Genomic DNA, 17387 nt, shown 5'->3' with positions numbered 1-17387 from the left:
GAGAGGCTTTTTAACAGAGGCACTTTTTGCGTTTTATATTCTCCGTGGGGTTATTATAACATTACTGAAGGTTTCCTGCCCCGAATATGTAATTCAGTTTGGCATCACCATTTTCCACTCTGTGTCAGACATCTTATGCTGCATCCCAATAAGGTGTGAGATTCTAGTAACCATTTCATCTGCATTGTGAAAGCAAATGAAAATGCCTGACACGTTCACTATAAATTTAATATTTCATACATTGCTATTTTCTATCTTTCTATATTTAAGTGAATAGCGGAGTTCACAACACAACTATAATGATAAAGATACAAGGAGCGATATTGTTGGGATAATTTTCTGGCATTTACATAAATGATTTGCGGGAGTACTACGCCTCACGAGCAACTGAGCATAAAGTTATCGTTATCATCCGGCAATGTAGGCGCTAATTTAGTTGTCATTATGAATAGGAGCGATATCGTTGGAAATCACTTTCTGCCATTGAAGGTAAATGATTTGTGCGAGTACTGCGCCTCGTGAGCGAATTAGCATTAAGGTATTTGTTATCGTCCAGTGGTGTGGGCGTTAATATAGTTATCGTTAACGTTATGGTTAGGAGCGATATCGTTGGGATCACTTCCTGCCATTGAAGGTAAATGATTTGTGCGAGTACTGTGCCTCATGAGCGAATTAGCATAAAGTTATCATTATCGTCCAGTGGTGTGGGCGCTAATATAGTTATCGTTAACGTTATGGTTAGGAGCGATATCGTTGGGATCACTTCCTGCCATTGAAGGTAAATGATTTGTGCAAGTGCTGCACCTCACGAGCGAATTAGCATAAAGTTATCGTTATCGCTCGATGATGTGGCCGTTAAATTAGTTATCATTATAGTTAACGTTATGGTTAGGAGCGATATTGTCGGGATCACTTTTTGTCATTGAAGGTAAATGGTTTGCACGAGTACTAGGCCTCGCGAGCGAATTAGCATAAAGTTATTGTTATTGTCCAATGGTGTGGACCCTAATATAGTTATCGTTACAGTTAATGTTATGATCTGGAGCGATACAGTTGGGAACACATTCTGCCATAGAAAGTAAGTGATTTGCACGAGTACTAGGCCTCGCGAGTGAAAAAGCATGAAGTTATCGTTCGGTGGTATGGGTGCTAGTATAGTTATCATTACAGTTACTGTTATGGTTAGGAGTGATATCGTTGCCATTAAAGGTAAATTATTTGCGCGAATATTGTGCATCACGAGCAAATTAGCTAAAGTGACCGTTATCGTCCGGTGGTGTGGGTGCTAATATAGTTATTGTAATAGTTAACATTATGGTTAGGAGCAAAATCGTTGGATCACATTTTGCCATTAAAGGTAAATGATTTGCACGAGTACTGTGCCTCACGAGCGAATTAGCATAAAATTATCGTCTAGTGGTGTGGGCGCTAATACAAATATCATTATAGTTAACATTATGGTTAGGAGCGATATCGTTAGGATCACATTCTGCCATTGAAGCTAAATGATTTGCACGAATACTGTGCCTCACGAGTAAATTAGCATAACCTTATTGTTATTGCCTGGTGATGTGGGCGTTAATTTAGTTATCATTATAGTTAATGTTCTGGTTAGAAGCGATATTGTTGGGATCACCTTCTGCCATTGAATATAAACAATTTTAATGTATTCTGCGCCTTGCGAGCAAATTAGCATAAAGTTATCGTTATTGTCCAGTGGTGTGGCCGCTAATATAGTTATTGTTATAGTTAACGTTATGGTTATTGTTAAAGTGTGAACTTCCTAATAAACAGGCTCTTTAAAACTTTTTATGTAAATAGATACGGCATATAAGCACATTTGATGAAATATGTCATATTTAACTGCAGCGACACACTGACATTTTGTTGCGCATGTGTGGTCGTACAAATTTCTAATATACATATATAGACTTAACAGTTCACACTTATCTGCACACTCCCACACACACATGTGTGTGTTCTCTCTGGCACACACAGACACACACATGCCATACCAAGACTGAGCAAAAGGGGAATTAATCTGAAATGGGATTTAATGCTTTGTAATGTAGAGTTGAAAAAATAGCATCAAAACTGAAGTTTAAGTGTGTGTGTGTGTGTATGAGTAAGACTGAGCATTGAGTGCCAAGGACTGTGTGTGTTTTTGGTTATCTGCCAGTTATGAGCCATCCCTGCTCTGTTATCACTTTCTCCTGCAATTTACCACCTTTTCATGTTATTTTCATCTTTCTCTCTTTCATCTTTCCAGCGATGGATTGAACCGGTTGAGGTGTTGCTAATTTAGAAGACAAGGGTTGGGCGATATGGCGTATATACAGAGATTTCGATGTACCATTTAATTTGGTAGATGAATTTGCGCAACATTTGGTGGACAGCTTTGTTTCAACTCTTCACAACAAAGAATCGTGAGGTTATGCGATAATACAATGCGAGACGTACGCATCACAAAGTTAATAACAGAAAGAACAGCTTTTTATTATTTATCTACTTTCACAGTATTAGATTTACTATTATGAGTTTTACTTTTACCCCCTCGCTCTGCATTTTTTTTGCGCTCAGTGCTGAGTGCCCAGAGTTGAAAAGTGTTCAACTTCGGGTGAAACGCTCAGCTCATCAATGTCACTTTCACTCAGCCATCCAATCACAGTAGGGGACGGGTGGGACAAATATTACAAGAACCAACTGACGCACCATTCAACGACTGATAAACATAACAAAAGTGTCAAAAATGCTGGTCAGCGCCAACAGTCGGCATCCGCCTGGCATTTTTAGCCCTGTTTAAACGATTTGGTGTACACACTCCCTTAAGCGAGCCACGTTAGTCATACCACGTAGTAGAAAAACGCTATTTGACTATTTTGTTTGTTAGCATTGTTAGGGTAGTGATCAGATGTTTTTATGCCTAGAAACATTTACAAGAGGTCAAGACAGCTAGTTAGCATGTTAACATGATCAGTTAATAGGCCATAAATCAGTTCCTTCCCTTTAAAAGTCCCCGTGAACCGGAACTCGCGATCGAGTTTACTTCCGTGTTGTGACGTATTTCCGGATGAAACAGAATATCATGCGAGGAAAATAGTGGGCGTGGCTTGTGTTTTCCACTGTGCTTTAATTGGATCTAGAAAAGTAGGCGTTTCATTCAGAAATAGAATCGGGAGCAGACTGACAGTTGGAGGGGGCGGAGTTAACGGATGCTCCCACCCAAGAGAATGATCGCCACAAGAGGGCAGAAGTACATTTTATGTTTATGACTTAAAAAATAATCTCTTACACAAATAAATATAATAAACACTGCAATATGTACATAAAAAAATAAGAATTGTCAGTTTTGATGTCATTGGGACTTTAAATTTTAGACGTCATCTCATAGAGAGTCATGTAAGGAGCAGGTATCTGGAGTTGGTGTAGATCAGTGTTCGAATGGTGTGTGCTGTGCCCTGCTGTTGCTGTTGTTGACGTTTGGTTTCTGGCAGGGTTGTCCTCTCCTGGGTCTCTAAAGAAGCCAGCGGGAAAATTCGATTTCAGCGCCCTGTCCGCGCAGACGAGGTCCCCCCGAATGGCCTTCACACACCACCCGCTGCCCATGCTAGCAGGCGTGAGACCAGGTGAGACAATCGCACCCAGCAGGGAGAGAGAGACAGCACAAAGGGGGCAAGGAGAGATGTGATGTCATTGTAGCGTTGGCTCATGATTGGTCCAAAAGTCCTGTTCTGGTTCCAGATTAGTCCAAAATTGCCTTCAGTGGCATCTGATTGGCTTTTGATGTAGGCATTCGATTGGATGGGCAGAGAGACACTAGAGAGGCACCAGCTGCCATAGTTCACAAGGGACACATCCATCCACATTTCTTTCTTTTGTCTCTTCTTATCATTTCATCCATACTTTTATCTTTATGTGTTCGTGTGTTCAGTCAAACATTTTGAATGTTGAATGCTGTTCTGCGCACATTACACTAAATGCATTACTGGTTATCATCTAAAAAAGCATCATTAAAATGTTTTTGCCCCCGTTTATGTCTGTATTTATCTTTCTATACTTGTGTTCCGATCTAGGGCTGTCACGATTATGAAATTTGGCTGATGGTTAATTGTGACGATTACGACAATTAATTGCCTGTTTATTGCTTTGACATTTAATTCTCATACATTTTTTTTTGTTTATGAAATAATTTTCACAGATTGGTGTGATTTATTTAAATATTTTGCAAGGTTTATCTGGCAGACACATAACACATATTTAAAAGTAATCTGATACTGCCTCAGTTATACAGGTGCTGCAGCTCCCCCTTGTGTTTTTAGAGAGATGTGCAATCATCGCGGTGATCTGAAATCATCACAATGAGGTCAAACAATTGCGATAAGACGATTATTTAATTGTTGTGAAAGCTCTAGTCCGATCTTGTGGTTAGGTTTATTATTAAAAAATATAAACATAAATTTCGACTGGTAAATAAAACAATTGAATCAATTAAATAATAAATGTGAAGCATTTAAAATAAAATATCTTATCCAATCAGATTCGTGAATCACAGCTAAGTAGTTTTAGTGTTTTAAAAGTCGTTTTAATGTGCCGTTCTCCTCCATTCCCAGGACACCTGTCCTACAGCTTTCTGTGATCAGTGGCACTGGTTTAACGTAAACAACTGCGAAACTGTTTTCGGGACGTTTATCCGACTGCCAGTGAGCTGAAGTTTTTGATTCGCTGCAAATTAAGTCTCCCTTGTGAATCACTAGAGATTATTTGCGGTGGAGGACAGAGCGAGAGAGAGAGAGGCTCAGAAACGGGAGAAGCCATGAGGGAATGTTTAGAAAGCTTCCCAATGTGGAACAGATGCGTGACGGAGAGAACCTTACAAAAACTGCATGTTTCGGGTCGCGCCGTTTTTAAAATTAGCCAGCGAGCACGTTGCCTGTTACAGACATGCTGTCATTCAGATTGGCACAGGATGCTTGGAATAGGTGCTTTTTTGGCACATAAAAAACATGATATTCATAGGCAAGTCTCAAAACATCTCCATCTTTGTACCCATAAGAGAGCGATTCCAAGTTTTCGACCTTCCCCAGTGTCCCAGATGTTTAATCCCATCCGATGGCCCTGGGAAAAGCTCAGAATTGCTATCCGCTCGGGTCCGGCTGCGTTCGGCGAGCCCTAATCAAGTAAAGGTCAGCGAGACGGAGAGCGGCGGCTTTAAAAGGATTATGCGCGCACGTTTTTCTCCGGCAGACGCTTCTGGTTATATTGTTTACGTCGGGCAGTGGAAAAAGCAAGGTTTGCGTTAGCCCAGGAAGAGGGAAGTACGTGTGCGCACGAGTGAGACGGTTGTCTCGCTGCCGTTTCGAATGCGTTGGATGAGTTATGGATGGATGTTGGCCGGTGTTTGGAAAGAGATGGTGTGGTTTGCTTTTGTGAGTGATGAATAACTTGAGAAGATAGCAGTGTGTGTGCTTATGAGTGCATTGTGTGTGTTTTTGTTGGCACCCCATCGCGCCTGGCTCCTGCCCAGTACATAATGAGATTAAGGACCAAAAAAAGAAGAGAGGAGACAATGAGGGAGTCAGAGATAGATGAAAAAGCAGAGACGGGATGAGATGCATGAACTGAAATGCTATTTAAAGAAATGGTTCAGTCAAAAATCAAAATGTTGACATTTACTATCTTTTCTGCTTATACAATGAAAGTGGATGAACTCTTTAAAGAATGAAACGTATGATAAAAGAAAGAAAACCATACATTGTGTATTTCATGCCTACTTTTCTCACTTGCTCTGTGTCTGTCTCTATCTTTTAGGAAGTCCTCGTGCCTCAGCCTCTGCCCTTCATTTTCCTGCTCCCTCCATCATCCAGCAGTCCAGTCCATATTTCACCCACCCCACCATCCGCTACCATCACCATCAGGACCCACTCAAAGAGTTTGTCCAGTTCGTCTGCGCTGACGGCTCGGGCCAGCCGGGTTCACAGGTAACACAGCCATCGTGATTCACACAGCGCCAATGGATGGGACCCAGACACGCACGTCTCTGCTAAACATCCTCTCTGTTTCTCCTTTCTCTCAAACTCTCCATGATCTAACACACAACCGTCTCTGTTTTCTTGTTTTGAGTTAGATTTCATTTCCTTGTTCTTTCCCAAGGGTCATGAAACACCCGAACACATTTTCTGAGACGTTAACAAATATGTTTGATGGAAAACAGTGATAGGGTTTGAACGTCACTCGGATTTGATGCAGATGCGGCCCTAAACTAAATTTGAGCATGTGCATTTATGCATTTTTTAAAAAGTGACTTACAGTGCAAGGTGCTATACATTTTATCTTTTTGTGTGTTCCCTAGGATCGAACCCACAACGTTTACCACAGTTAACACAGTGCTCTACCACTGTGCTATTGCAAAAGCTTTTTAAAGCGATACTCAAGCCAAATATCAAATTACCCCATGATGTACTCACCCTCGGGCAATCCGGGATACACATGTGCCTCATCTTTCAGACAAACACATTTGGAGTTATTTTAGTAAATTACCTTGATTTTCCAAGCTTATAATGGGAGAAAACTTCTGACTTTAAAGAGTAACTAAACCCTAAACCAACTTTTTTTAGTTAATGATCTGTAAGAATGATCCTTTATTAGTGCTGTTCATTGATTTTAGTACGTTTTTTTACATTAAGATATAAAGTGTTGCAATACTGCAATATATGGTGTAAAGACGTCTGAGTGCTGCCCTCTTCAGGTTGAACGGTGGCTACTGCAGTTGAATTTTCCTATTGGATGTTGGGTCCAAAAAATGACTCGTGACGTAAGCAGGTTCAAGCTCACCACACCCTTGTTACGATCTCACCACACACTTGGTACGAGCTTAGTTCGTCCCCTCTATCTCTGTTGGGATCTGCCCACTTTTCTTGCATTTTTCAAATATTGCCAGTGGGTGGAGTCAGGCTTTGACCAGGGGTTTAGTTACGCTTTAAAATAGAGGTCTTCACAGGGCCACTTAGATCCGAAAACAACCTGATCTCACAAATTTCCGTGTCACAGAATGTTTTGCTCATTTGTCCGTGTCGTTGTCACGGATCTCCGCGTTTTTCCGTGTCCGTGCCACGGACTTTCTTTTCCGTGTCAGTTTCACGTGTTGGGTACTCAATTGTTTTTCTTATTTTCTTACTATAGACCCCTTCAACAGTTGTAAACATTGAATGACTATCGGGTGCGTGCGCAGCATGGGGTCAAACTGTTCATACCATCCAGGCTTTATAATGTAATCTAACAGGGCTGAAAAATGATGACTTACCTCAAATGAAGTGAGCACTACAAACACAAGCCTCTTTGATATTTGTATTGTTCCAGTCTGCACGTTAATTGCTTGCAGCTGCAGATGTTGTATTTTTTTTGTTTTTGAGATTCTGCATGAATCGCAAAAACTTAACGGAAGACCTGGTGCGATTTTCACAGCCCACGACGTAAGTAGGCATTTTTGACGATACCAAATAATACGCAACTCTATCTGCTGTAATGACTTTTCTGACCCTGACATGCGCAGTGGAAACTGCCTGTGACGTGAATCGTGAAGGGGTCTATTGTCACGTGGGTTTGGGGTTAGAATGACTTTCTGTTTCATAAAATGACATCCTAACCCAAACCCAGTTTAAAACCCAAACTTCAGGTGACAATTGTTTAAAAATCTAGAAAAAAATAGTATAAACCAATAGTTAAAGTGACATCCCCAAATCTAACTCCAAACCCACGCGACAATGGTTTAAAAATAAGAAAAACAATTGAGTAACCAATACGTGAAACTGACACTGAAAAGAAAGTCCGTGGTGCGGACACGGGGGAATGCGGAGATCCGTGACAATGACACGGATAAATGAGCAAAACATTCCGTGACTATACCACTCCGACCTGAGACTCGAGCGTGTTCGGGTCTAAAAGTTTCACGTGTGCCTCGGACACGGGCCGGGTATAATATTAGTGGCCGGAGATCACGGGTAATTTAAATTGAATGTGTTTTTGCTGAATGGACCCGAGAAGACCCAAACTCTCTTGTGGGTCAGACTCCCCTGCTGAGAAGTCCAGCTAAGACCAGCATTAGCTGGTGGCTGGTTTTAGCTGGTCCCCCCAGGATGGCAAAGCTAGTGGGTCAGCTGGTCGTCCAGCCTGACCAGCTAAGTCCAGCTTAAAAAGTGACCAAAACACAACTAGACCAGCTTGCTACACCAGCAATACCAGCTAAAACCAAACTGGGAGACCAGCTAAAACCAGCCCACCAGCTTATGCTGGTCTTAGCTGGATTTTTCAGTAGGGTCGGGTCAATTTTTTTGTGTTTGTTTTTTTGGGTGGGGTACATTTCTTTGGACCCAAGAAGACCTCTACTTTGAAGCCCAAAAGAGTGCATCCATCCGTCACAGAAGTGGTCCACATGGCTCCAAGGGGTTAATAATAGAGGTATTTTGCGGGTGATCGATGCGATATTGTGGGAAAAATATCCGTATTTTAAACTTTATAAACTATAATAATAGCTTCGGTTACATCATCATCTCAGACTTACGCGATTCACTTTGCAACGCACCCAAGTCAACGAATGCTTAATACGCTACAACTCTCTCGTGAATTGCGTGAGTCAAATATGGTGCCATTACCAGAAGCAAGTTATTACAGTCTATAAAATTCGAAATATTAATATTTTTCTTACAAAATCTCATTGATTACCCACAGAAGAGCTTTATTAACCCCATTGGAGCCATGTGGATTACTTCTGTGAAGGATGAATGCACTTTTTAAATTGTTCCCTGATCCCTGTTTTCTCCCATTATAAAGCTTGAAAGAGCAAGGACATTTTAACTAAACTCAAAGATGTGCTCGTCTGAGGGATGGGGGACATGTGTGTCGTGGATGCTTGGGGGTGAGTAAATCATGGGGTAATACTGATATTTGGCTGGGGTATCCCTTTAACACAATGCTTTACCACTGTGCTATAGCAAGTCTTTTTACAGAAGTTGCGCCATGTTTGCAAAAGCAAGACGTCTCTCCGATTGGCGATTGGCTCTTTTTATTGGAAGGCGGGACTACTGCTGCCATACTGACCATTGCGATCTCCCCCATTCATAATAATACCATTGACGCATCTTCGTAATATTAAACATCTTTGGCTATAGGAACACCAGCATGTCATCTGTATCTTTACATGTTTTTCATAAAATGGTACATTTTATTTTTAAAGTGAATTCATAATCAAATATAAACAATAAAATTATGATTACCTATAAAAATAGGTGGGACTATTATTATTATTTTGTTAATTTTAAATTGATAAAGTAGCTGTAGTATTTGTCTTGTGAGATAAGATTATGTAAACTGTAGTTATATTTTTAAATAGTACATACTTCATGTTGCGCTAGTGAACTGTAATGCTGTGTCCACACCAGCCGCGGCAGATGCGTCAAGTGCGAGTGATTTCAATGTTAAGTCAATCTAAAGACGTGTTGATGCGCGTCTGGAGGTCTCGCGGTGCGAATGAGGCGTTTAGCACGGCGCGGTAGACACGATTCCGCCTCGTTCGTGGGTCTAGTTTGCGCTAATTGAGCTTTGCCGCGGGAAACGCGCAAGTTGAAAAATTTGAACTTTGGTGGAAAAACACGCCACATTAAATAATTGGGAACTTGCTCTAGTTGGGACATGATTACAGGAAGCGAGCGCAGTTGCAGAAGCCCATCCCATGACGTGAATTTCCACGTGAATGTCTCGATGACTAAAATTTCACACGCGAATGAAGTGAGTAAACTCAAAATGTTCAAGCATCCAACTGCGCACAGTAGACGCGAATTTGACGCCTCAAACGCGTCTGGTGTGAACCCACAGTAAGCATTCATTTTCAAAATCGTGAAGGCCCCCTGCAAAAATGGGGCATTTCATGACACCTTAATACCCCAATGTGGGCATTATTTCAATGTTTGTGTGTGTGTGTGCTTGTAACATTTTAATATCACTCTTTGTGATTGTGTATTTGCACACCTTCACATTTCTGTATCTGTGTGCCTCTTTCACCCTCTCATCATATCTGTGTGTGTGTTATGTGTGTGTGTATCTGCAGCCTAACGGGAGCGGTCAGAACAAACTGCCCGGCTCCTTCTTACTGCCACCTCCTCCAGTAGCACGGCCGGTGCCGATGCCCCTTTCCTTGCCCGAGCTCAAACCTGGCCACACACACCCTGAGAGCGGGATCGGCTCTCCGGCCTCGCCGTGTAAGTGTCCCCTCTAAGCACCAGACCCACCAGAGCTCTCGAAACCGCCCCACACGCCGCTGAAATTAACCAATCGACACAAACCCCAGCTTTACCTTTTAGCCAAAACGCCACGATTTTTTGCCATCAGGCCCAAAACATCTTTACGCAAGCAATTTTGTTTTGAAGAACGTGTCAGAGCTCAAGCTGATGTGTTTTGCGTTTTCACCATTGCCACAAGGGGCATTGTATATAGATAGCTAGTAACCATTAAGTTTTTTTATATTGAAGACGTATTTAATATGTACACTCGGTTGGGTAAGCCAAGCTTTGGCATCCCTGTTTGCGTAAAGTATGTTTCTGGCCTTAGATGCCCTGATCTTCTCCACCTGATCTTTTGTTTCTTTGTTAATTTTTCTCATTCTATCTCTCACTCATCCTCCTATTTCATTTGGTTTTCTTTTGTTTATTCGATTGCAATCAGTCACGTTTTTTGCAATCGAATAGGGATGGCGACGCATCGCTGCCTCTCATTGGCTAAAACGAACAAAACGTCGGCTAATCGCTATCGTAGATCAGCCTCCCTACTTATCTCTCTTTTTTCTTTTTATTTCTCTGTCTTCTTTTTCTTTCAAGAGATCAAATTCAGGGCAGCTGGCATGGACTCCACAAAAAACAAAACAAAAAGCAGCAAACAAGAAATGGCACCCGACATTCAGCGATAACGCATAGACACATTAAGCTAAATGCAGAAAGGAAATGTGTGCACGTGCAGATGAAGGTATCGGTGATGTGTCTGGCAGTGTGTGAGAGCGGCCGGTGCTGGGTTGCGGGTCTCTGCTTGGGATGTGTGTGTGTCGGGTGACGGCAGCAGGGCGGGCGAACAAAAGGAGGAGCCTGATTGAATAAGACCATCCCTTCTTTTTTTCCTTTCACACATGAATGTTCATTTTCCTTCCTGTTTTTCCTAATTCATTCATATCTATGGAATGGTGTTTCAGTCTCGACCTGTCATATCTCACTTCATTTGATTGTCTTCTACCTCTCAGTGCTTTTACACACGGCTCACACGCACATATTCACTTACTTGTAAAAACACAATCACACAAATTCTCCTCTGATCTCACGGAGTCCCCTGCGCACAACTGCCCTGAACTTGAATTTCGAATTTTTCGGACCAATCTTATTTTTTTTTTAAGTTTAAATATCCTTTCCACAAACCCCATCAGTTTAATTTACAATACAATTCGTTTACCTATACGAAAACACTTTTTACTTATTATTTACCATTGCTGTTGAAGGTAAAGTGTGCAATTTTGTTTTTGCCACCAGACAGACTAAATAATAACAATTTGGTGTTTTTTGCTAGTGCAAAAAAGTGACCATTTTCTTTTTTTGTTCTTATTGAAAACTTTCAATTATGCAAAGCTATGAATAGTGACCGATGTATGTGTGCCCCAGCAGCATACCCAGCGTCAGGCTCCACAGCTTCCAACAGGTTTGTCGGCATCGGAACACGGGGGGACAACTTTCTGAACATCCCACAGCAGACTCAGGTACAATCACACATACAGATGTAGGTACACTTAAATGCTTACTTACAGATCCTTACCAACATAAAAAAATAAGATTCAGCAGCAACACACATTGCTCATGTTAGCGTAATGAGCGTTTCACACTGTATGCGGCAGCCGCAAGTGTCTAGTTAATTTTCAATAGGAGATGTGCGGAAAGCGGCAAAACAGGGGTGGTTAGGGAGATAAAGCGGTGTCGGTTTGCAAGCCTTGCTCCTGCCATGGACACAGCTCTTCACGACAGGCATCGTTGAAGATTAACATATTTGCCCTAAATGCTGCACAAAACGCTTCCACTACACGATAAATGCTGTAGCCGCGCACAATTTCGCCACTTGCCGTGTACTAGTGATGCGCGGGTCAGCGTTTTTTCCAACCCGCTGGTCCCGCTTTTATGAAATATTTGGCCCACCCCACAGCACTGTATCTATTTTTACAACCCACACCGCCCCGCAACCGCGACCATTAAAATAGACATACTAGGCATTTGGGTAGCGGTAGCTACTTGGCGCTTCCGTGACGTGACGCCAAAGGTTTGGGGATATCAAGTTGCGTTACGTAAGTTACGTTGCGTACGTTACGTTGCGTACGTTACGTTGCGTAAGTTACGTTGCCACGTAGGCCTACATAATTTAACCTTATCAAAGAACCTAATAAAATATGAAAATATTCCCAAATATTTAATATATTACGACAGTGATTCCCAAACGTTTTCAGCGTGCGGCCCCCCTTGTGTACGGTGCATTCCTTCACGGCCCCCCAAAGAAAATTTGTGACAAAAAACTGTTCTAAAACTCATCATTTTAATAAAAAAACATTAAATTATACAAAAAAGTAGTGCTTTTGGTTAGTAGCCTATTTTTTTTAGGTTTTATTACACAGAATTCATGATAAATTAATGTATTTCATAAAATGTCATAAAACTGGGGCCCCCCTGGCACCATCTCACGGCCCCCCTGGGGGCCCCGGCCCCCAGTTTGAAAACCACTGTATTACGAGACGACCCGCGCATCACTACCGCGTACCATGTGAAATGCCCGTACACTGTGTTACTGTTACTCTACTTTGGTAACAGAGTTTGACAGTAAAGGCCGAAGTATAGTCAATTTTTACATGTACGCAAGGGTCAGTGTACAGTGCACATTACGCAATTTTCATCATCAGAAGGGTTTTTAAAACCCTGCGTACATTGTACGCTTAGTATGTAGCATAGAAGATAAATTGCATTTTGTCGCAATGTGCATGCGTCGAACGTCTACATACACATCATTGATGCGCGGGTTGACCCGAAATGAGCGGTTACCCGCCGTTACGAGTCATCCAAAAATATTTTAATGATATTCAGTCGCGTTCGGGTCGTCGGAAATAAAGATGCCAATGAACTATTTAAAACAATTACTACTTTTAAAAAATGCGGGCCAGGGAGCGGATCGGGTACAATATTTATTTAATTTTTTTGCGGTCGGGTGCGGGTTGTTTATACATTGACCCGTGCATCACTGGTACACATAGGAGTCAAATAAACTATACTTTACAAGACCTTGTGTTCGACCATGTGCATACATTCAAGTACATGTAAAAAACAGACTATACTCTGGGCTTAACTAATTTGGACAACAGGAAATCATAATTTTCAGCAGAATATTATATTGTTATAGGCTGTAACATCTTGTGATCCATGACAATGAGTACCAAATTATTTTAATAATTAAAAATATAAATGAAGAGTTTCGTTGCAAAACGAGATAACCACCGTTTTTTTAATTGTTCAGAAATCTTGTTTTTTGGTTGTGCATTCCAATTAATATCAATGCAACTGCAGCTGGTTTGTTTTAATTTAAACCTTCATAACTTAAAAAATACAGCTAAGTAGCACCATAAAACAAAATAATAACATCATAACATAATAATAAACATGTTTTGACAAAAATGTAAAAAAATTGATTTATCTCGTTTTGCAACGAAACTCTTCAAATATTTAATAAAAAGCAGAAAAATGATGACCTTGGACACCATATGTACCTCCAATTATACAATTAGCCAGCTTTCCTCCTACATATATGTGACACTGGACCACAAAACCAGTCGTAGGTCAAACAGCTATATTTGGAGCAATAGCCAAAAATACATTGCATGGGTCAAAATTATTGATTTTTTTATGCCAAAAGTCATCAGGATATTAAGTAAATATATCAAAACTTATTTTTGTGAGTAAATGCAGTTGCGAAGGACTTCTTTTGGGCAACTTTGAAGGCAATTTTCTCAATATTTCTCTTAGATTCCAGATTATCAAATAGTTGTATCCGGCCGGTGACTTTTTTCGAGGTCACTCGATGCGAAGTTCGTCACAACATGTATGTAGCCCGTCATGTGTGTGGTTTGTAATTTCAAAATATGTGTTCTGCGCTTTAAGAAATCATGTGTGCATCACTTGTCTTGTCAGAATAAGTGCTTGCTGCAGATGCGTCTAAAGGGTTTGTTATAGAGGAGACGCTTGCGTTTGCCAGATACTCGCATAATCTCATGTGTAATTAGAGTTTACTGTTAAGGGAGTGTCTTGCGTGTATTTTGTGAACGTGAGGGTCTCTTTTATCATAAACGATTTTGATATCATAACAAACTACACATCAATGGAAATCTTATTTATTCAGCTTTCACGTGATGCATAAATCTTATAACCCTTATAACTGGTTTTGTGGTCCAGGGTCACTGGTGTTTGTTTTTACTCACTATGGGAGTTAAAATGATTATCTGTGGTAGTTACCACATGCCAAAGATGTGATATGCCAACGCTACGTTGAAAATAACCCAGTTTTGTTAAAATCACAGCGGTTGGAATCATACTATCAATCAGTCAGCTGTTTTTGATCGGTGGCACTGAGCTTTGTGAAGTGCGTGTGGTTGGTAGCAGTCAGCGGCTTTCTGGGGGTTTGCTGAGGGACACGCTGCTCGTTTCAAATGGGTTTTGTGGCCCGCGTCCCACTCGCACCAGCTATGAAAACCACAAGCGCTTCCAATGAGAAGCAGACACATGGAAACAATTGTTTCCTCCTCTTCGTTGAGTTTAATGTCACATCTCGATCCAAAACCAAATGTTGTATGATTCATCAGACTTACGATGAATGTAAGTAAGTGAATAATTGAAAGATGTGACTTCACATCATTTTCTAATTATCAGATGCACATGTTTACACGCACAAAGTGTACAAAACTTTTGCCACACTTCCAAATGGCAGGTGAATTAATCATTTCATGTATTTATGCTATTTATATTCATATTTGTATTAATCGCATGATTTTCTTGAGTTAACTTGTGATTAAATGCAACTTAATGCTCTTTTATTTTAAACTCTTAATGCTCAGCTAAGGTCCCAACCTTTATCTCTCTTAATAACTATTTTATTTAACATCAAGTAAATCCTGCACTTTATTTTTTAATTCGTGCATGTTTTAAAACCAAAACCAATATCTCATACGCGCAAGTTGATGGACACGCATCATTTGAATTCGTGAAGTATTTAGGACGGTTAACCTTTCATAAAACGTACAAATAAAGATAACTTTAGATGTCTGATGACTATGTACTGTCTAAGGGCATGTGCACACCAAAGCTTTTAAACGCGGCTGAAAATGCCAGATGGACACCGACTGCCAGCTTTTGCTGCCTTTTTTGAAAAACGCTGTGCTTTCATTCGAAACACTTTGGTGTGCAAGCTACTTAAGGATGTGTCTCAATTTATCCAACAACGTGCTAGGCCTACATTCGCAGCATTTTTGTAACTTAAAAAATTAAGTTAAACAATTTCAACTTGAATTTATACGTTTTAAACCAAAAGTTAAAATAGTAGGTTGAATTGCAAAACCAAGTTGTTTGAACTTTTTTTTACAGTATAGGGTCAAACCAAAGTTACGTGTTGCGTTAATCGCACGCTAATAAAATTTTGTTAAAATGAATTTACGTTAACGTGTTATTAAAGTGTTAATTTTGACAGCCCTAATTTATGCATTATTTTTGGCAAATTAGTATGCTTTGACATTTTTTCCTATGTCTCATATTATTAATAACATTTGCAAAATTGTTAAAAAGTAAATGGAAAAGTCGTGAGAAATTGTTATCTGCCAACTGGTGTATATTTATTATTTGCCAAAAAACAGTTTTCACTTGTGTTTCCAAATGTTCAATGTGGACCCTGCATGCCCATACATACTGCAGATGGACATGCTGTGACAGATCGAGGATTGATTGAGTTTATTTGTTGAAAACAGTTTTAACTTGCAGATCTATATTTACCTTAATTTAACACTTTTCAAGTTTTTAATGTTCTAATCAACATGGGCATGGAAAAATAGAGAATTTATGCAAATGTATGTTTATTATCAGTGAAAGAGTCAAATAGATTTTTTTAGAGAAAGTCTAACACAGGAGAGAGGGAGAGAGAGCGAGAGAGAGAGAGAGAGTCAGAGTCACGTCCCGACTGTCTGGTTGCCCTCAGAAACCAGACATGATGTCATAGGCAGTTGAACATGAACTTCAACAGGAGGGAACTTAAGAAAATGGATGGACACTACTGGCAGGGATTACGGTGAGAAAGAACTAGCAAGGGACAGCAAGAAAGCAAACGTAAGAGAAAGAGAGACTGCAAGGGAACGCGATACAAACATTTTAGAAAGTTCAGATTGAAGTAAGCCAAAACATCTTGAAACTTCTCAGATCCTCCTGTGCTCCTCGGATAACATGAAAGCACAACTTTTAGAAATTTTATCCAAACCCAGCAGGGAAAAATGACCTCGCTGAGTTTAAAGCTGCTGGTCTGTAGTTGTATTGAGTGTTTAACACTGAACTCTAGTGGATACTCTGAGAACTGTCTCAATGTTACTACTGAAGTCTGATAAAAACCCACAGAAATTTTATTGTAACTTTAAGAGAAACGTTCATCTATGAATGAATTTTATTATTTAGCATCATGTCGTTTTATACATATGACTTTATTTTTCCATTAAACACAAAAGACGACTGATAATATAATTAAATTAGAATGAAATAAGTCGTAGTCACATGACAGTTTTTTGTGAGACCAACATTTTGCATAACATCTTGTCTTGTGTTTCTTAGATAAACTAAAATCTTACCAGTTTTAAACAACATGAGGTGAATAAATTTGATCCTGTCTGTGAAATCAAGGCTATAAAGTCTCATAATTTGATGATGAGATAAAGAGCATCAAAGTTTGATTTCACACTTGACTTTAATCTTTGGCACACTGTAAACAAGATTTGTTGGTTCAACTTAAATACGTACACTGTAAAATGCAGCATTTTGGTGAAATCAACATATATTTTTATGTTACTTTCAATTCACTTGCAAAACCAAGTAGTTTTAACCTTATGCTGCAGTTATTTTACAGTGACCTGGCTGTCAAATTAACTCAAATTTTTAAGTTAACTAAAAAATGTATAAAAATACTGTCAATTTATATTTTTAAATAGAATTTACTCAAAATTTTAAGTCAACTAAAAATGTATAAAAATACTGTCAATTTATATTTTTAAGTCGAACTAACTCAAAATTCAAGTTAACTAAAAA

The 17387-nt window shown here is 39.9% G+C and overlaps 1 protein-coding gene across 13 annotated transcripts in view; it reads left to right on the top strand.

The window, feature by feature from the left end:
• Positions 1-17387, top strand: part of nfixa (nuclear factor I/Xa) — a 118731-nt gene that overhangs the window by 93882 nt on the left and 7462 nt on the right. For 4 of the 13 annotated variants that reach the window (XM_073860688.1, XM_073860684.1, XM_073860689.1 and 1 more), the window contains 5 exons: positions 3495-3626; positions 5809-5978; positions 10100-10250; positions 11691-11785; positions 16347-16424. In XM_073860688.1, the coding sequence (XP_073716789.1) occupies positions 3495-3626; positions 5809-5978; positions 10100-10250; positions 11691-11785; positions 16347-16424 (626 nt within the window). The remainder of the gene's footprint in view (positions 1-3494; positions 3627-5808; positions 5979-10099; positions 10251-11690; positions 11786-16346; positions 16425-17387) is intronic. The other 9 variants (XM_073860700.1, XM_073860697.1, XM_073860686.1 and 6 more) reach the window with 8 other exon arrangements.

This window comes from Misgurnus anguillicaudatus, chromosome 3 (genome assembly GCF_027580225.2).
Source record: "Misgurnus anguillicaudatus chromosome 3, ASM2758022v2, whole genome shotgun sequence".
Classification (NCBI taxonomy): domain Eukaryota; kingdom Metazoa; phylum Chordata; class Actinopteri; order Cypriniformes; family Cobitidae; genus Misgurnus; species Misgurnus anguillicaudatus.
Note: the sequence above shows the minus strand (reverse complement) of the source record. Positions and strands in the feature narration are given on the sequence as shown.